Below are 20,448 nucleotides of genomic sequence, written 5' to 3'. Positions count from 1 at the left end.
AAATGCGAAAACTAATTTGCGGCTTGTTGATCGTACGGCACAAGATCAACCAGAACAATAATCACTATTTCACACACAACACACAACACCAACTGTATTCATCGGCGTGTAAAAAAGCTAAGAAGTTTCCACAACATGTACCGAAAGTTTTTTTCCTCACTTCAATTCAATGCGCTTGCCGAAGCAAGCACGGAGTGAAGGGAAAAAACTAACACCACACGTTAATGGCTTGAAAAGGCACATCAATTCTACATAAATCGTAAGACTTAATTGAATATTGCACTGCACAAAGCAAACGCGCACATTTCCAATCCTCCGCGCAGCATACACGCACAGATTCAAAATTTTCTAAGTACCACAACACGTCCGCCCTGGACTTAGCGCACAGCAAACTGAGCCTTTCACTATGTGGGTTTTACGCTAGAGGAAAGAGGCAGGATGAACAGGACGAGATGCAAATAATTCTACCTTTAGCAAACTCTGTCGGTTTACACATACAATCAAAGAACCCTTCTTTTTACACGGATCGGCTCTCAAAACAGCCACGTTTCGGAAAGAAAAACCGTTGCGATCAACTTTTACCGAAACTACATGTCAACGGACCAAAATGGTCCATTCGTCTCGCTTTTTGCACGCCGGGAATTGTCATGCGCACTGGGTGTAGTTTGACCCGGCAAACGAAAAGTCAAATTTGTTAGTTGGGTACCACATTTTTTGACAGCAGTTGGCAGCGTTTATGCTCAGATGCACTACTTGAAATGCCCATCACTATCATTCGTGAAGTCGGTGTGTGTGTTCTGGGCACGAAACAGAAGAGCTCCGTCTTACTACTGCTATTTGTCTGAATTTCACTCATTTCGGTGTGAAAAAGTTATTACATATCGAATTAAAGCTAAACCGCGTTCTGTACCGCACGAGTGGTACGGGTATCTTCACTGGAAAAGCGGAATAAATCATACTTCTACAGCACCTACCTTTCGACGTCACGACGGCTCGCATCAAGAACAAAATGGTTGACAAAATTGAAATGAGTCTTGATGAAATCATCAAGTCCCAGAAATCCAGCCGCCCGCGTGGAGGTGGCCGTTCCGGTGGTGCTGGCCGTGTAAACCGTCGCCCAGGAGCAAGCAGTGGTGGAAATTCGCGAAACGGCTTCCGATCCGGTGGTCAACGCAATGGTGGTGCTAGCGGTGGTGGCGGAGTCCTCAAGGGACGTAATCGCGGTGGAATCACCCGGGCACGCTATGGGCGGGTAAGCGATGGATGAGAAAGATAACTTAGCAACTCCTTAATGCGGCGACTTCAACCTCTGGGTAAATGCGGCGCGTCGAATGACCATATGCGGACACTAAAGTCCAAACTAACGCCTTCTCCTGCGTAGAAGCTACTCCAAGGGACGTATCACTACTTCCGCTGGCGTATTACAATCATTGTCCTTTGTTAGCGTTGTTTTTGGCCCAAACGGCTTGTACCTCGTTTTAAAAGGAATTTGCACGTCTACGAATCACCAAGCTTCCTAGCCGCAAGTTTAATGGAATCGACCGTGGAAAAAGTTGATCAATTCCGAAAGAAACCAAAATTTCTAAAGACATTTTCGCGTTACAAAGGTGCGTCCGTATTACGGGCATCTAGCAAGCCATTTGCAGTTAGAAAGCGGAAACTACTGTGAATTCGATAGGCGTTCTTTTGTTGCGCCACAAAATTATTGTGCCCTTCGTCGAAAAATGACGCCATTGCAAATCAAGATGGCGGCGATCGGTGATGATGAAAATGTCAGCTCGGTTGAAGAGAGCAGTAGATTTGGTACGGCGCGAAAACGGCGATGCGTGTGTAGTAGTGACAGAATCTGTCCGTAGCAGTGCGTGTGTATGTGTGTGTGTGGGAGCGCGCGTGTTGCGTTGGGTTTTAATCCGTGCATAGTGTGGGTCGTCGCCCTACACGCGTGTGAGGTAAAACGGCTAAAGCAAGAAGTGTGAAAAAAAGATACACTACAGTGTATACGTACAGCAGTGTTTTTTATGTGCGTGTGTGTGTGCGTGCGTCGCGTGTTTGATATATTTTGGAAATCTTTTTTTTTTCGTCGCAAATTTGCTGCGGGGGTGTGCAAGAATCGCTCCGAAGGTCGTTCTGTTCTGTAAATGCGTATAGCCCATATTATTGTGTTTTCGAAGTGCGTATCTTCTGCAGCTCATTTATCATTGAAAATCTTTAATTTACCAACCGGCACTGCAGTGCGAGTGCGTTGTTATTTAGTTTGCAAAACACACATCATGTTGTTCTGCTTGTTTTTTTTTCTAATGCAATCTTTCACCAAAAATGAACCCTCTTTCTTCCTGGTGTTTCGCTAATTTCCTCTGTGTGCGTATCGTGTTGTGTTGTGTAGAAAAAAGAAAATGCGTGCAATATTATTCGTTTTTCCCGGGAAAAGTGTGCGTTGTAGAATTCCAATCGTGACAGCAAATGAAAAATATCAAATTTAACAGCGCACAAATATAAAAATGCCACCAAGTATCCTTTGGAGTCCTGTGATACTGATTCGATGTTCGCGAACAATCACCGTGATATCGTGCAAATCTTCTTCTCACATCCACTATTCGTCACGACGACTTACCGCAAAACGCAAACACCCGTGAACAGTCCCACTTTGGCATACGATGCTACCTTAACCCCAAACAACAATCTGTAATTCCTCTTAGGAACGATAATATTCATTTTGCAGCACTGCATCTCAAGTTTCGCAACGACACTTCCGAGCTATACACTGCCAGAGATGAAAATTTGACGGAAATTCTTCGTTATTTTCTCAACTTGCTGGATTTACTAAATCGCACATGGGGCATACATACACACACACTCACATACATACATACACGCTCTTGTCTGGTCGAATATTCGCGTACGGTTTGCGTGAAGTACCGCTGTAGGCATTTCCGTAGAGCTGGAGTATCAGTCACCCCGTCATCCCCGTAAACGATCGAAGTAAGCGGCTGATTTGTCGCTTCCTTTTCTTGTGGCACAACCACCCAAAAGAATGCTAACTCGATGCGTGTAGCAATGCAGAATGTGTGGAGACGTTGCCTGGCAAAAAGCTACTTCCTCAACATGCTCCGTTCTTAGTTGCGGTCGTTCTTGTGTGTGGGAAAGGCGAACAGATTTTTTGAAAAATGCTCAAAACAAATCAGTCACAAATTCTTCAACTGGCTCAGCAAAAAGGATAATACCAGCTGGTTGCAGCACATCTGGCGCGTGTATGTGTGTGCCAAAGGGATGCCAAAACCGGCTTGTCCTGCAGCAGAAAGATGCGAATGAAAAAAAAACCGTGAAATAGAAAAGAAAATAGATGATAAAACACAAAAAAAAACAGAGGGGAAGTAGAGCTCAAGGCGCATTTCCCTAGGGATGGAGAATGGACGGTACTAGTTGACCCGATGCTGGCGTCATGTGGGGTTTAGTGGATTTGCCTGGCTTTGTTCGATGGAACGCCGTCGCTGCAGAGGATGAAGAACGTGATATACGCGTGAAGAGCGTTGCGTATGAAGGAGAGGTTGAGAGTGGAAGGAGCAGGAGTACCTATTAAAACCCGACCAAATGAGTGATGACTATCCCACAAACAAAACCCCTACCCCTCCTCGTCACATCATTCCACAGGGCGACGTGAACAGCGCATGGAAACATGATATGTATGAAGGACCGCGTAAGAACCGTCTGTTAACGACGGCCGGCATCGGTAGCCTCGGCGGAGGCGGAGGACCCGGTGGTGCATCGAAGCTGTTGGTTTCCAACCTGGACTTTGGCGTATCGGAGACGGACATCAACGAGCTGTTTGCGGAGTTTGGGCCGCTGCGAAGTGCCTCAGTACATTACGATCGTTCGGGAAGATCGCTTGGTAAGTTACGACGCTGGAAGCGAAAGCATTTCTGATCCTTAAAATTCAATGGTTTGCGTTTTGTTTGTTACTTCAGGAACGGCCGATGTGGTGTTCGAAAGGCGTTCCGATGCAATAAAGGCAATGAAACAGTATAACGGAGTACCACTGGACGGGCGCCCGATGAGCATTCAGATGGCAACGTCAGAAATTCCCGCTCCACGCCTGCCCCGTCCAGCTGCACTTGCGGCATCAACTGCCCGTTCCCCACGTAAACCGGCCGGTGGTCGAGGTGGAGGTGCAGGTGAGTTATTGTTGGAGAAAAAAAAGCTTATCCCCTCCTTAAGGGGGGTTTGCAGGATAAAGACGATGGCCTTTAACTCATTTTCACTATTTTAGGTAAATCCCAGGGAGGTGGTCGTGGTGGTCGCGGCGGTGGCGGTAGCGGTGGTGGCAGACGTCAACCACGCGAAACGAAAACGGCCGAAGAGCTGGACGCCGAGCTGGATGCCTACACCAAAGACATGAAGTAAAATGGTTCATTCGTCCGGCTGCTGCTGCGAGAGAGGAAACGTTTTGGACGACGTATTCCGTGTCGCAGCAGAATCCCACGCGATACCTTTACGGAAACGGTACCGTGTGCGCCGCCGGGGATACGTTTAATTTGACTTTATTTTAACTTCATTCTTAACGTCTAACATGACTTGTACATAGCACATAGTAAACTTCTAACTACATCGATTAGTTTGAGCACCGATCGGGGGCAATTAAAGAAGACGGCATCTTCCCACCCGCCCCCAAAATGCAACTCAACTGCATTATAAAAACCGCCAGCAGCGTGCGCCTTCTCGCTGTCGATCTCTGTCGAGCCCAAATTATACAAACAAAAGGAAGGCATTCGGTGTTCATGGAGTGGATTTTGGGGTGGAAAAATCAAGCCGCTATCCCTCGCCCTAGAGATTGATTGGCAGCAACACACAGAGTTCAGTTAAATCTGGTTCCGATCTATTACGACAATACACACAAACGGCGTGTTTGTGTGGGTAGAATGTCTTACACTTAGGGTTGCCATTCGGAAGGGCATGCAATTAACCGTTTCATGGCGCTGCATGGAAATGGATTCATAGTTACTAATCGGAAATATGCTAGCTAAGACACGTACGTTTGTTCGTCGTTCACCTCACATTTAAAACACGTTAGCGTCAGCAGATAATCTTTAGTTTTACTAAGATAGTTAAATTAAAGCACACCTCCCTAAAAAGAGAGAGAAAGAGAGAGGGAGCGTTGTGTGAGTTTAGATGAGAGTGAAAAGGAGGTGATACACTTAGAAAAGATTAGTCACACAACACCATTATCATCATGGCAGGGAGCAGCACCACACACTGATCTAGTACCGGAGAGAAAGCGAACGTCAGATATTAGTACATCTGTAACAATATTCTTTTTCTATCCTCTTTTTTTGTCACATCATTAACGATAGTTTGTTATTTCTTCAATTAAATTCAGAAGAGGAACAACAACTTTCCAAAGAGAAAGGTGCTTTACGTTGCGAATGAGTTAGGCATGGCAATAAGGAAGGCTGTAATATCCTTCTATTTGCTTCCGTTTTTTTTAAAGGACTACCAAATTCTTTTCTCATTTCATTGCGTGCTTTAACGTTTGCTAATGAGTTTGGTCATAGGTTTTGTCCTTTTCAAAATTCTTATTACGTTTCCTGTCTTCACTATTTCGCTTTTTATGGAAAGGGCGTAATGAACACCAGCTAAATAGAAAAGAAGGAATCTTGCATTCGCCCTCAACTCTTTCGGGTGTTTCAGTTTTAGTAAGGACGAATTATTATTAATTATAGGCGCTGTGTGGGTACTCATGAAATACAAACTCAACCAGCGAATGGTTGCGAAAGAACAAAAAACGTGTAATAAAACATTTGAAAAAAGGATGAAAAATGAAATTATAAATGATGTTTCGGTTAGTTTTATTGTTCCCTATATTTTAGTTTGTAAGGCCGGATGAGAATCTTCCCTTCCGCTTCAAGCTTCCAACCAGTTAAATCCGAACTCATCTATCAAGTAGAACCGCACGTACTGTCGCTTGTCTCCCATCGTGACGAACGCATTGAATCGCTGATCGTCTCCATCACTTGCTCTGCTGGCGGCAGGGCTCGGATTATCTGTTTCGCACAGTTCAATTCGATGATCAATCAAGCTTCTAACGATCGGCGGTGTGCTCACGGACACTGGCGGATGGTCCGGGAAGGAAACTGTTAACTGTGATGATGCTGAAACGTCCACCATCGAACCGGTTGTTTCGAAATCGCGCCACAACCCTTGCCTACTTCCGAAGTGAGTCGGTCTCGTGAGAAGGATCACTTTTTTCCACTTGGAGGCAAGCCTTCTCAGCGTTTTGCAATGTGCCCGCTGGTACGTGTCCTGGCGGATGAGATTCTTGGCCGTACACTTCGTCCAGTAGAATGTCGCTATCGAATCGATCAGTACGAACGTTACCTCGGGATGCTTCACGAACAGGGACGGTAGGGCAAGCAGCGAAAATTCAAACTGTTCCAATGAGTAGCACACGACCAGATGGAGCCGTTTTAATGCAGTTTGCTGAATGCGCTCCATCTGTTGAGGATCGGCAAGCGTGCGGGCCAGTGCCGGTTCCGCTTGGTTCTGGATATGTTTTTCCATGATGCTCAATAGCATCACTTCACTGTAGCTGTTCTCACAGTCAATCAGCACGGCACCGAGCTCCAGACCACCGCAGTTCGCGGGTAGTACGATACGGGCGATCAACTCGTGACACAGCAAAGACTTTCCACTGTTTGATTCGCCACTGATTTCCACCAATTCACCGGGACGCAAACCATCAGTGGGAAAGAGAGTGGAATCCAGATTGTACGTGATTTCCGTACCGGACGCTAATCGGCTGATTGCTACGAAGGCAGACTCAATCGCGTCGCACATTGTGAAGGATGAGTATTCATGCACCAAACGAAAGGTTGTTGTTTTGTTGTTTTGATTTCTTATAGCATTCTTTCATCTCTTCAAACGAAAGATTAAGCCGATACGTTCACTGTCGAAGCATTTAAAACGAAATTGTTCTTTACCTGACCGGTTTCGATGTTGACGCGTTTTCGATGTTGTTTAAAGCTGTTGTCAAAATCGTGTTTACAAGCAACCTCAAACGTTGACATTTCATTCGAAAGAACAATAAATACAACCGAAATTCCCCAATAAATACGCAGTTTAAACCTGTGTTAAAAGTTTTCATAATTTTAAATCATTTTACAAACTTTGTTATTCAACAACAGTGCATTTCTTGCTCCAACTTCATAATATTCCTCCACGTCGAATGTCGCAAACGATCATTGCACGAAAACGAACGACTTTCTGTATTTTGCTACCAAGCGAACATACTACGAAAGAGGTAAGAGGTTATTCTGTTATTAATTTAAAACATTATTTGAGTGAAAAGAAACTTATTGCAACAAATTCGCATTAAAATTTATCACATTTATAAATTTTGCTAAATTGCTAAAAATTAGGAAAATTTTACATTTTCTCAAACAGGGTAAGGAACTTGGTTCCTCGAATAACTTCTGGCATAGACATCTGAGGACATGGCCGTCCAAGAAGAAAATGTAGCCATTGATGCCATCTATCGACCCCAGGCAAAGATTGGAGATCCGTTAGATACCGACCGAGTTATAGGCAAAATTTGGGGCGAAAATGAGCCTTAGTGTATTGACAAATTTATAGATTTTTTCAATTTTTTTCATTATTTTTTACCTTTTTTTAATTTAAAGCATTGTTTGAGTGAAAAGGAACTAATTGCAACAATTTCGCATTAAAATAAAACAAATTTTTAAATTTTGCTAAATTTCTCAAAAAAATGGCAAGGGGTACCCCTTATGAAATTTTCGAGTGGAAAATTTTTTTGAAATTTTTTTCTGATTTTTTATTCTTTTTTTAATTTAAAGCATTATTTGAGTGAAAAGAAACTTATTGCAACAAACTCGCAATAAAATATATCACATTTAAAAATTTTGCTGAATTGCAGAAAAATGAGGAACATTTTACATTTTCTCAAACAGGGTAAGGAACTTGGTTCCTCGCATAACTTCTGGCACAGACATCTGAGGGCATGGCCGTCCAAGAAGAAAATGTAGCCATTGATGCCATCTATCGACCATAGGTTAAAGATTGGCGATCTGTTGGATACCGACCGAGTTATAGGCAAAACTTGGGGCGAAAATGAGCCTTAGTGGATTGACAAATTTATAGATTTTTTCAATTTTTTTCATTATTTTTTACCTTTTTTTAATTTAAAGCATTGTTTGAGTGAAAAGGAACTAATTGCAACAATTTCGCATTAAAATAAAACAAATTTTTAAATTTTGCTAAATTTCTCAAAAAAATGGCAAGGGGTACCCCTTATGAAATTTTCGAGTGGAAAATTTTTTTGAAATTTTTTTCTGATTTTTTATTCTTTTTTTAATTTAAAGCATTATTTGAGTGAAAAGAAACTTATTGCAACAAACTCGCAATAAAATATATCACATTTAAAAATTTTGCTGAATTGCAGAAAAATGAGGAACATTTTACATTTTCTCAAACAGGGTAAGGAACTTGGTTCCTCGCATAACTTCTGGCACAGACATCTGAGGGCATGGCCGTCCAAGAAGAAAATGTAGCCATTGATGCCATCTATCGACCCCAGGCAAAGATTGGAGATCCGTTAGATACCGACCGAGTTATAGGCAAAATTTGGTGCAAAAATGAGGAAAATTTTACATTTTCTCAAACAGGGTAAGGAACTTGGTTCCTCGCATAACTTCTGGCACAGACATCTGAGGGCATGGCCGTCCAAGAAGAAAATGTAGCCATTGATGCCATCTATCGACCACAGGCAAAGATTGGCGATCCGTTAGATACCGACCGAGTTATAGGCAAAACTTGGTGCGAAAATGAGCCTTAGTGGATTGACAAATTTATAGATTTTTTCAATTTTTTTCATTATTTTTTACCTTTTTTTAATTTAAAGCATTGTTTGAGTGAAAAGAAACTAATTGCAACAATTTCGCATTAAAATAAAACAAATTTTTAAATTTTGCTAAATTTCTCAAAAAAATGGCAAGGGGTACCCCTTATGAAATTTTCGAGTGGAAAATTTTTTTGAAATTTTTTTCTGATTTTTTATTCTTTTTTTAATTTAAAGCATTATTTGAGTGAAAAGAAACTTATTGCAACAAACTCGCAATAAAATATATCACATTTAAAAATTTTACTGAATTGCAGAAAAATGAGGAACATTTTACATTTTCTCAAACAGGGTAAGGAACTTGGTTCCTCGCATAACTTCTGGCACAGACATCTGAGGGCATGGCCGTCCAAGAAGAAAATGTAGCCATTGATGCCATCTATCGACCCCAGGCAAAGATTGGAGATCCGTTAGATACCGACCGAGTTATAGGCAAAATTTGGTGCAAAAATGAGGAAAATTTTACATTTTCTCAAACAGGGTAAGGAACTTGGTTCCTCGCATAACTTCTGGCACAGACATCTGAGGGCATGGCCGTCCAAGAAGAAAATGTAGCCATTGATGCCATCTATCGACCACAGGCAAAGATTGGCGATCCGTTAGATACCGACCGAGTTATAGGCAAAACTTGGTGCGAAAATGAGCCTTAGTGGATTGACAAATTTATAGATTTTTTCAATTTTTTTCATTATTTTTTACCTTTTTTTAATTTAAAGCATTGTTTGAGTGAAAAGAAACTAATTGCAACAATTTCGCATTAAAATAAAACAATTTTTTAAATTTTGCTAAATTTCTCAAAAAAATGGCAAGGGGTACCCCTTATGAAATTTTCGAGTGGAAAATTTTTTTGAAATTTTTTTCTGATTTTTTATTCTTTTTTTAATTTAAAGCATTATTTGAGTGAAAAGAAACTTATTGCAACAAACTCGCAATAAAATATATCACATTTAAAAATTTTGCTGAATTGCAGAAAAATGAGGAACAGTTTACATTTTCTCAAACAGGGTAAGGAACTTGGTTCCTCGCATAACTTCTGGCACAGACATCTGAGGGCATGGCCGTCCAAGAAGAAAATGTAGCCATTGATGCCATCTATCGACCATAGGTTAAAGATTGGAGATCCGTTAGATACCGACCGAGTTATAGGCAAAACTTGGTGCGAAAATGAGCCTTAGTGTATTGACAAATTTATAGATTTTTTCAAATTTTTTCATTATTTTTAACCTTTTTTTAATTTAAAGCATTGTTTGAGTGAAAAGGAACTAATTGCAACAATTTCGCATTAAAATAAAACAAATTTTTAAATTTTGCTAAATTTCTCAAAAAAATGGCAAGGGGTACCCCTTATGAAATTTTCGAGTGGAAAATTTTTTTGAAATTTTTTTCTGATTTTTTATTCTTTTTTTAATTTAATGCATTATTTGAGTGAAAAGAAACTTATTGCAACAAACTCGCAATAAAATATATCACATTTAAAAATTTTGCTGAATTGCAGAAAAATGAGGAACAGTTTACATTTTCTCAAACAGGGTAAGGAACTTGGTTCCTCGCATAACTTCTGGCATAGACATCTGAGGGCATGGCCGTCCAAGAAGAAAATGTAGCCATTGATGCCATCTATCGACCATAGGCAAAGATTGGAGATCCGTTAGATACCGACCGAGTTATAGGCAAAATTTGGTGCAAAAATGAGGAACATTTTACATTTTCTCAAACAGGGTAAGGAACTTGGTTCCTCGCATAACTTCTGGCACAGACATCTGAGGGCATGGCCGTCCAAGAAGAAAATGTAGCCATTGATGCCATCTATCGACCACAGGCAAAGATTGGCGATCCGTTAGATACCGACCGAGTTATAGGCAAAACTTGGTGCGAAAATGAGCCTTAGTGGATTGACAAATTTATAGATTTTTTCAATTTTTTTCATTATTTTTTACCTTTTTTTAATTTAAAGCATTGTTTGAGTGAAAAGAAACTAATTGCAACAATTTCGCATTAAAATAAAACAATTTTTTAAATTTTGCTAAATTTCTCAAAAAAATGGCAAGGGGTACCCCTTATGAAATTTTCGAGTGGAAAATTTTTTTGAAATTTTTTTCTGATTTTTTATTCTTTTTTTAATTTAAAGCATTATTTGAGTGAAAAGAAACTTATTGCAACAAACTCGCAATAAAATATATCACATTTAAAAATTTTGCTGAATTGCAGAAAAATGAGGAACAGTTTACATTTTCTCAAACAGGGTAAGGAACTTGGTTCCTCGCATAACTTCTGGCACAGACATCTGAGGGCATGGCCGTCCAAGAAGAAAATGTAGCCATTGATGCCATCTATCGACCATAGGTTAAAGATTGGAGATCCGTTAGAACCGACCGAGTTATAGGCAAAACTTGGTGCGAAAATGAGCCTTAGTGTATTGACAAATTTATAGATTTTTTCAAATTTTTTCATTATTTTTAACCTTTTTTTAATTTAAAGCATTGTTTGAGTGAAAAGGAACTAATTGCAACAATTTCGCATTAAAATAAAACAAATTTTTAAATTTTGCTAAATTTCTCAAAAAAATGGCAAGGGGTACCCCTTATGAAATTTTCGAGTGGAAAATTTTTTTGAAATTTTTTTCTGATTTTTTATTCTTTTTTTAATTTAAAGCATTATTTGAGTGAAAAGAAACTTATTGCAACAAACTCGCAATAAAATATATCACATTTAAAAATTTTGCTGAATTGCAGAAAAATGAGGAACAGTTTACATTTTCTCAAACAGGGTAAGGAACTTGGTTCCTCGCATAACTTCTGGCACAGACATCTGAGGGCATGGCCGTCCAAGAAGAAAATGTAGCCATTGATGCCATCTATCGACCATAGGCAAAGATTGGAGATCCGTTAGATACCGACCGAGTTATAGGCAAAATTTGGTGCAAAAATGAGGAACATTTTACATTTTCTCAAACAGGGTAAGGAACTTGGTTCCTCGCATAACTTCTGGCACAGACATCTGAGGGCATGGCCGTCCAAGAAGAAAATGTAGCCATTGATGCCATCTATCGACCATAGGCAAAGATTGGAGATCCGTTAGATACCGACCGAGTTATAGGCAAAACTTGGGGCGAAAATGAGCCTTAGTGGATTGACAAATTTATAGATTTTTTCAATTTTTTTCATTATTTTTTACCTTTTTTTAATTTAAAGCATTGTTTGAGTGAAAAGAAACTAATTGCAACAATTTCGCATTAAAATAAAACAAATTTTTAAATTTTGCTAAATTTCTCAAAAAAATGGCAAGGGGTACCCTTATGAAATTTTCGAGTGGAAAATTTTTTTGAAATTTTTTTCTGATTTTTTATTCTTTTTTTAATTTAAAGCATTATTTGAGTGAAAAGAAACTTATTGCAACAAACTCGCAATAAAATATATCACATTTAAAAATTTTGCTGAATTGCAGAAAAATGAGGAACATTTTACATTTTCTCAAACAGGGTAAGGAACTTGGTTCCTCGCATAACTTCTGGCACAGACATCTGAGGGCATGGCCGTCCAAGAAGAAAATGTAGCCATTGATGCCGTCTATCGACCATAGGCAAGGATTGGAGATCCGTTAGATACCGACCGAGTTATAGGCAAAATTTGGTGCAAAAATGAGGAACATTTTACATTTTTTCAAACAGGGTAAGGAACTTGGTTCCTCGCATAACTTCTGGCACAGACATCTGAGGGCATGGCCGTCCAAGAAGAAAATGTAGCCATTGATGCCATCTATCGACCACAGGCAAAGATTGGCGATCCGTTAGATACCGACCGAGTTATAGGCAAAACTTGGTGCGAAAATGAGCCTTAGTGGATTGACAAATTTATAGATTTTTTCAATTTTTTTCATTATTTTTTACCTTTTTTTAATTTAAAGCATTGTTTGAGTGAAAAGAAACTAATTGCAACAATTTCGCATTAAAATAAAACAAATTTTTAAATTTTGCTAAATTTCTCAAAAAAATGGCAAGGGGTACCCCTTATGAAATTTTCGAGTGGAAAATTTTTTTGAAATTTTTTTCTGATTTTTTATTGTTTTTTTAATTTAAAGCATTATTTGAGTGAAAAGAAACTTATTGCAACAAACTCGCAATAAAATATATCACATTTAAAAATTTTGCTGAATTGCAGAAAAATGAGGAACATTTTACATTTTCTCAAACAGGGTAAGGAACTTGGTTCCTCGCATAACTTCTGGCACAGACATCTGAGGGCATGGCCGTCCAAGAAGAAAATGTAGCCATTGATGCCATCTATCGACCCCAGGCAAAGATTGGAGATCCGTTAGATACCGACCGAGTTATAGGCAAAATTTGGTGCAAAAATGAGGAAAATTTTACATTTTCTCAAACAGGGTAAGGAACTTGGTTCCTCGCATAACTTCTGGCACAGACATCTGAGGGCATGGCCGTCCAAGAAGAAAATGTAGCCATTGATGCCATCTATCGACCCCAGGCAAAGATTGGAGATCCGTTAGATACCGACCGAGTTATAGGCAAAACTTGGGGCGAAAATGAGCCTTAGTGGATTGACAAATTTATAGATTTTTTCAATTTTTTTCATTATTTTTTACCTTTTTTTAATTTAAAGCATTGTTTGAGTGAAAAGGAACTAATTGCAACAATTTCGCATTAAAATAAAACAAATTTTTAAATTTTGCTAAATTTCTCAAAAAAATGGCAAGGGGTACCCCTTATGAAATTTTCGAGTGGAAAATTTTTTTGAAATTTTTTTCTGATTTTTTATTCTTTTTTTAATTTAAAGCATTATTTGAGTGAAAAGAAACTTATTGCAACAAACTCGCAATAAAATATATCACATTTAAAAATTTTACTGAATTGCAGAAAAATGAGGAACATTTTACATTTTCTCAAACAGGGTAAGGAACTTGGTTCCTCGCATAACTTCTGGCACAGACATCTGAGGGCATGGCCGTCCAAGAAGAAAATGTAGCCATTGATGCCATCTATCGACCCCAGGCAAAGATTGGAGATCCGTTAGATACCGACCGAGTTATATGCAAAATTTGGTGCAAAAATGAGGAAAATTTTACATTTTCTCAAACAGGGTAAGGAACTTGGTTCCTCGCATAACTTCTGGCACAGACATCTGAGGGCATGGCCTTCCAAGAAGAAAATGTAGCCATTGATGCCATCTATCGACCATAGGTTAAAGATTGGCGATCTGTTGGATACCGACCGAGTTATAGGCAAAACTTGGGGCGAAAATGAGCCTTAGTGGATTGACAAATTTATAGATTTTTTCAATTTTTTTCATTATTTTTTACCTTTTTTTAATTTAAAGCATTGTTTGAGTGAAAAGGAACTAATTGCAACAATTTCGCATTAAAATAAAACAAATTTTTAAATTTTGCTAAATTTCTCAAAAAAATGGCAAGGGGTACCCCTTATGAAATTTTCGAGTGGAAAATTTTTTTGAAATTTTTTTCTGATTTTTTATTGTTTTTTTAATTTAAAGCATTATTTGAGTGAAAAGAAACTTATTGCAACAAACTCGCAATAAAATATATCACATTTAAAAATTTTACTGAATTGCAGAAAAATGAGGAACATTTTACATTTTCTCAAACAGGGTAAGGAACTTGGTTCCTCGCATAACTTCTGGCACAGACATCTGAGGGCATGGCCGTCCAAGAAGAAAATGTAGCCATTGATGCCATCTATCGACCCCAGGCAAAGATTGGAGATCCGTTAGATACCGACCGAGTTATAGGCAAAATTTGGTGCAAAAATGAGGAAAATTTTACATTTTCTCAAACAGCGTAAGGAACTTGGTTCCTCGCATAACTTCTGGCACAGACATCTGAGGGCATGGCCGTCCAAGAAGAAAATGTAGCCATTGATGCCATCTATCGACCACAGGCAAAGATTGGCGATCCGTTAGATACCGACCGAGTTATAGGCAAAACTTGGTGCGAAAATGAGCCTTAGTGTATTGACAAATTTATAGATTTTTTCAAATTTTTTCATTATTTTTAACCTTTTTTTAATTTAAAGCATTGTTTGAGTGAAAAGGAACTAATTGCAACAATTTCGCATTAAAATAAAACAAATTTTTAAATTTTGCTAAATTTCTCAAAAAAATGGCAAGGGGTACCCCTTATGAAATTTTCGAGTGGAAAATTTTTTTGAAATTTTTTTCTGATTTTTTATTCTTTTTTTAATTTAATGCATTATTTGAGTGAAAAGAAACTTATTGCAACAAACTCGCAATAAAATATATCACATTTAAAAATTTTGCTGAATTGCAGAAAAATGAGGAACAGTTTACATTTTCTCAAACAGGGTAAGGAACTTGGTTCCTCGCATAACTTCTGGCATAGACATCTGAGGGCATGGCCGTCCAAGAAGAAAATGTAGCCATTGATGCCATCTATCGACCATAGGCAAAGATTGGAGATCCGTTAGATACCGACCGAGTTATAGGCAAAATTTGGTGCAAAAATGAGGAAAATTTTACATTTTCTCAAACAGGGTAAGGAACTTGGTTCCTCGCATAACTTCTGGCACAGACATCTGAGGGCATGGCCGTCCAAGAAGAAAATGTAGCCATTGATGCCATCTATCGACCATAGGCAAAGATTGGAGATCCGTTAGATACCGACCGAGTTATAGGCAAAACTTGGGGCGAAAATGAGCCTTAGTGTATTGACAAATTTATAGATTTTTCAATTTTTTTCATTATTTTTTACCTTTTTTTAATTTAAAGCATTGTTTGAGTGAAAAGGAACTAATTGCAACAATTTCGCATTAAAATAAAACAAATTTTTAAATTTTGCTAAATTTCTCAAAAAAATGGCAAGGGGTACCCCTTATGAAATTTTCGAGTGGAAAATTTTTTTGAAATTTTTTTCTGATTTTTTATTCTTTTTTTAATTTAAAGCATTATTTGAGTGAAAAGAAACTTATTGCAACAAACTCGCAATAAAATATATCACATTTAAAAATTTTGCTGAATTGCAGAAAAATGAGGAACAGTTTATATTTTCTCAAACAGGGTAAGGAACTTGGTTCCTCGCATAACTTCTGGCACAGACATCTGAGGGCATGGCCGTCCAAGAAGAAAATGTAGCCATTGATGCCATCTATCGACCATAGGTTAAAGATTGGAGATCCGTTAGATACCGACCGAGTTATAGGCAAAATTTGGTGCAAAAATGAGGAAAATTTTACATTTTCTCAAACAGGGTAAAGAACTTGGTTCCTCGCATAACTTCTGGCACAGACATCTGAGGGCATGGCCGTCCAAGAAGAAAATGTAGCCATTGATGCCATCTATCGACCCCAGGCAAAGATTGGAGATCCGTTAGATACCGACCGAGTTATAGGCAAAATTTGGTGCAAAAATGAGGAACATTTTACATTTTTTCAAACAGGGTAAGGAACTTGGTTCCTCGCATAACTTCTGGCACAGACATCTGAGGGCATGGCCGTCCAAGAAGAAAATGTAGCCATTGATGCCATCTATCGACCACAGGCAAAGATTGGCGATCCGTTAGATACCGACCGAGTTATAGGCAAAACTTGGTGCGAAAATGAGCCTTAGTGGATTGACAAATTTATAGATTTTTTCAAATTTTTTCATTATTTTTTACCTTTTTTTAATTTAAAGCATTGTTTGAGTGAAAAGGAACTAATTGCAACAATTTCGCATTAAAATAAAACAAATTTTTAAATTTTGCTAAATTTCTCAAAAAAATGGCAAGGGGTACCCCTTATGAAATTTTCGAGTGGAAAATTTTTTTGAAATTTTTTTCTGATTTTTTATTCTTTTTTTAATTTAAAGCATTATTTGAGTGAAAAGAAACTTATTGCAACAAACTCGCAATAAAATATATCACATTTAAAAATTTTGCTGAATTGCAGAAAAATGAGGAACATTTTACATTTTCTCAAACAGGGTAAGGAACTTGGTTCCTCGCATAACTTCTGGCACAGACATCTGAGGGCATGGCCGTCCAAGAAGAAAATGTAGCCATTGATGAGCCATACCGACCGAGTTATAGGCAAAACTTGGTGCGAAAATGGGCCTTAGTGGATTGACAAATTTATAGATTTTTTCAATTTTTTTCATTATTTTTAACCTTTTTTTAATTTAAAACATTGTTTGAGTGAAAAGGAACTAATTGCAACAATTTCGCATTAAAATAAAACAAATTTTTAAATTTTGCTAAATTTCTCAAAAAAATGGCAAGGGGTACCCCTTATGAAATTTTCGAGTGGAAATTTTTTTTGAAATTTTTTTCTGATTTTTTATTCTTTTTTTAATTTAAAGCATTATTTGAGTGAAAAGAAACTTATTGCAACAAACTCGCAATAAAATATATCACATTTAAAAATTTTGTTGAATTGCAGAAAAATGAGGAACATTTTACATTTTCTCAAACAGGGTAAGGAACTTGGTTCCTCGCATAACTTCTGGCACAGACATCTGAGGGCACGGCCGTCCAAGAAGAAAATGTAGCCATTGATGCCATCTATCGACCCCAGGCAAAGATTGGAGATCCGTTAGATACCGACCGAGTTATAGGCAAAATTTGGTGCAAAAATGAGGAAAATTTTACATTTTCTCAAACAGGGTAAGGAACTTGGTTCCTCGCATAACTTCTGGCACAGACATCTGAGGGCACGGCCGTCCAAGAAGAAAATGTAGCCATTGATGCCATCTATCGACCCCAGGCAAAGATTGGAGATCCGTTAGATACCGACCGAGTTATAGGCAAAATTTGGTGCAAAAATGAGGAACATTTTACATTTTTTCAAACAGGGTAAGGAACTTGGTTCCTCGCATAACTTCTGGCACAGACATCTGAGGGCAAGACCGTCCAAAAAGAAAATGTAGCCATTGATGCCATCTATCGACCATAGGCAAAGATTGGCGATCCGTTAGATACCGACCGTGTTATAGGCAAAACTTGGTGCGAAAATGGGCCTTAGTGGATTGACAAATTTATAGATTTTTTCAATTTTTTTCATTATTTTTTACCTTTTTTTAATTTAAAACATTGTTTGAGTGAAAAGGAACTAATTGCAACAATTTCGCATTAAAATAAAACAAATTTTTAAATTTTGCTAAATTTCTCAAAAAAATGGCAAGGGGTACCCCTTATGAAATTTTCGAGTGGAAAATTTTTTTGAAATTTTTTTCTGATTTTTTATTCTTTTTTTAATTTAAAGCATTATTTGAGTGAAAAGAAACTTATTGCAACAAACTCGCAATAAAATATATCACATTTAAAAATTTTGCTGAATTGCAGAAAAATGAGGAACATTTTACATTTTCTCAAACAGGGTAAGAAACTTGGTTCCTCGCATAACTTCTGGCACAGACATCTGAGGGCATGGCCGTCCAAGAAGAAAATGTAGCCATTGATGCCATCTATCGACCCCAGGCAAAGATTGGCGATCCGTTAGATACCGACAGAGTTATAGGCAAAACTTGGTGCAAAAATGAGGAAAATTTTACATTTTCTCAAACAGGGTAAGGAACTTGGTTCCTCGCATAACTTCTGGCACAGACATCTGAGGACATGGCCGTCCAAGAAGAAAATGTAGCCATTTTTGGCATGTACCGACCACAGGTTAATTGGCGATCCGTTGGATACTGACAGAGTTATAGGCAAAACTTGGTGCAAAAATGAACCTTTTTAAAATTTCAAATTTTTATAATTTTTCATTTTTTCTGATTTTTTATTCTTTTTTTAATTTAAAGCATTATTTGAGTGAAAAGAAACACGTTTGAACCGATTGGCATTAAAATAAATCAAATTAATTTTTTTTGAAAATTTTCTCAAAAAAAACCTAAGGGGTAAACCTTACGAAATTTTCGAGTTGAAAATCTTTTGTAAATTTTTTTCTGATTTTTTATCCTTTATTTAACTTAAAGCATTATTTGAGTGAAAAGAAACTGATTGCAACAACAACACATTTATAAATTTTTCTAAATTGCTCAAAAAAAGGTAAGGGGTAAGCCTTATGAAATTTTCAAGATGATTTTTTAATTTTTTTTGTTATTTTTTATTCGTTTTTTCAATTTATAGCATTATTGGAGTGAAAAGAAACTCATTGCAACATGTTCGCATTAAAATTTAGCAAATTTTTTAATTTTGCTAAACTGCTCAAAAAATAATAAGGCCTTATGAAATTGTTGAAAATTTTTGTTTTATTTTTTTTTTGATCATTTTTTTTCTTTTGTTTATTTAACTCGTTGTGTGCTATGCTTATTTTGATGATGTTTCGCAGCAGGCCACGGCTGTTGTGCGAGTGAGACAAATATATGTATGCACAACAGACGATCGAGCGATGCGACATAAGAGATAGCAATAGGAACAAAACGTAAGATTTTTCGAAAAAAGACAGCCCAAAAATATACTTTTTAAATTGATGACTAAGGATTTGCAAAAACTAACTATATAATTAGTTACATAAAAGTCTAATCTGCACATTTGCCGAAGGTTGTAAGTAAAAAAGTGCATTCACCGAGGAGAAATAACAGTTTGAAAATGACGACTACTGTCTATCGCGTGTTAGCTTAAGAGTAAAGATAAAAAAATCCAACAGATAATTTTTATAAATGTACCATATTTCTTGATATGTTCGATAGAAATGAATTTGACTCAATGTTGCTTAATTTTCCTAAGAATCAAACAAAACCAGAAGCTCCCAAAGAAAGTGATTAACAATTAAGAGAAAACAATGATTCGAAGCAAAGATGTAAATCATTAAAACGCTTATTCCCTCATCTCATCTAAAACGGAACGGTTCGATAATTATAAATCGGTTGATCTCCTGCAAAGCCAACCGACGACCCATGTGAGAGCAGACGATCGTCAGGTAAATCGAGGTGACGAGCATCCGTGCACCGAAGTTACCGCTCCACAACCCACGGTCAGATCAAACCGAGCGTAAGCAAAGTAAGAAGCAAACCCAATACGGTTTAATAAGAAGGCTTCTATTTTCATGTGCCCTTTGGTGGTCATATGGCGTTGCCATACACCATGCACCGTCCTATCCGGGGGGTCAATTTTCATGCGCCCGGGTTTATTTGGGATCGCTTGCGGTGCGATGTCTTTTACCGTGCACCGTTCGGCACACGATTGTTGTGATTCACGCGACTCAACTCGTGGCGCACGGTGCGCACGTGTTCGTTCTGTAACGGATGGTGGAAAACGTTTCGAACCGTTGCAATTGTTGTTTGTGAGTTGATTTCGTTTCGTGGTGTGCAAAACAGTTTGTCACTGTGTAAGAAAAATAGTGTGAAAAACTACATGCACTGGGGTAAAAATCGAACCATTGTTTTGCACAATAAAATGGTGAGTGGCCATTGTTGTGAAACTGTGTTACTAACAGCGGTGCATGTGTGCATGTGTGTGTGTCTGTTTGGAATGCATTCGATTAGAAGGTTGGTGTTTTTCTTGCTTCCTAACCATTGCTATTCACAAGTCCAATAAGGTAAGGCGTGATTGAAAGCGTTTGCAATTGTGTTTAAGATAAGAAT

General features: G+C 38.0%; 2 protein-coding genes across 9 annotated transcripts; one reads left to right on the top strand and one right to left on the bottom strand.

Moving 5' to 3' along the window:
• Positions 1 to 758: 758 nt before the first annotated feature.
• On the top strand, positions 759 to 5,823 carry LOC125771573 (THO complex subunit 4). The gene is made up of 4 exons (XM_049442316.1): positions 759 to 1,252; positions 3,649 to 3,886; positions 3,963 to 4,169; positions 4,265 to 5,823. The coding sequence occupies exons 1-4, from the start codon at positions 1,010 to 1,012 to the stop codon at positions 4,396 to 4,398; spliced, it is 822 nt and encodes a 273-aa protein (XP_049298273.1). The 5' UTR covers positions 759 to 1,009; the 3' UTR covers positions 4,399 to 5,823.
• On the bottom strand, positions 5,820 to 18,526 carry LOC125771572 (DNA repair protein XRCC2). 8 transcript variants are annotated; one of them, XM_049442313.1, is made up of 2 exons: positions 17,938 to 18,526; positions 5,820 to 8,891 (listed from the first exon to the last, which is right to left on the bottom strand). In XM_049442313.1, exon 2 carries the CDS (start codon positions 6,826 to 6,828, stop codon positions 5,896 to 5,898), a length of 933 nt encoding a protein of 310 aa, XP_049298270.1. In that variant the 5' UTR covers positions 6,829 to 8,891; positions 17,938 to 18,526; the 3' UTR covers positions 5,820 to 5,895. The 8 variants fall into 8 exon arrangements, with proteins under 8 accessions (XP_049298270.1, XP_049298267.1, XP_049298268.1 ...); XM_049442310.1 differs by having other exon boundaries at positions 5,820 to 9,604; positions 17,938 to 18,523; XM_049442311.1 differs by lacking the exon at positions 17,938 to 18,526 and adding an exon at positions 17,036 to 17,769 and having other exon boundaries at positions 5,820 to 9,604.
• Positions 18,527 to 20,448: the final 1,922 nt, after the last annotated feature.

Source organism: Anopheles funestus, chromosome 3RL (genome assembly GCF_943734845.2).
Source record: "Anopheles funestus chromosome 3RL, idAnoFuneDA-416_04, whole genome shotgun sequence".
In the NCBI taxonomy this organism is placed as follows: Eukaryota; Metazoa; Arthropoda; class Insecta; order Diptera; family Culicidae; genus Anopheles; species Anopheles funestus.
Note: the sequence above shows the minus strand (reverse complement) of the source record. Positions and strands in the feature narration are given on the sequence as shown.

Coding starts and splice junctions, on each gene's coding strand:
- LOC125771573 (XM_049442316.1), top strand. CDS start 1,010: ATGGTTGACAAAATTGAAATGAGTCTTGATGAAATCATCAAGTCCCAG. Junction 1,253..3,648: donor CCCGGGCACGCTATGGGCGG/GTAAGCGATGGA, acceptor ATCATTCCACAG/GGCGACGTGAACAGCGCATG. Junction 4,170..4,264: donor TGGTCGAGGTGGAGGTGCAG/GTGAGTTATTGT, acceptor TCACTATTTTAG/GTAAATCCCAGGGAGGTGGT.
- LOC125771572 (XM_049442313.1), bottom strand. CDS start 6,828: ATGTGCGACGCGATTGAGTCTGCCTTCGTAGCAATCAGCCGATTAGCG.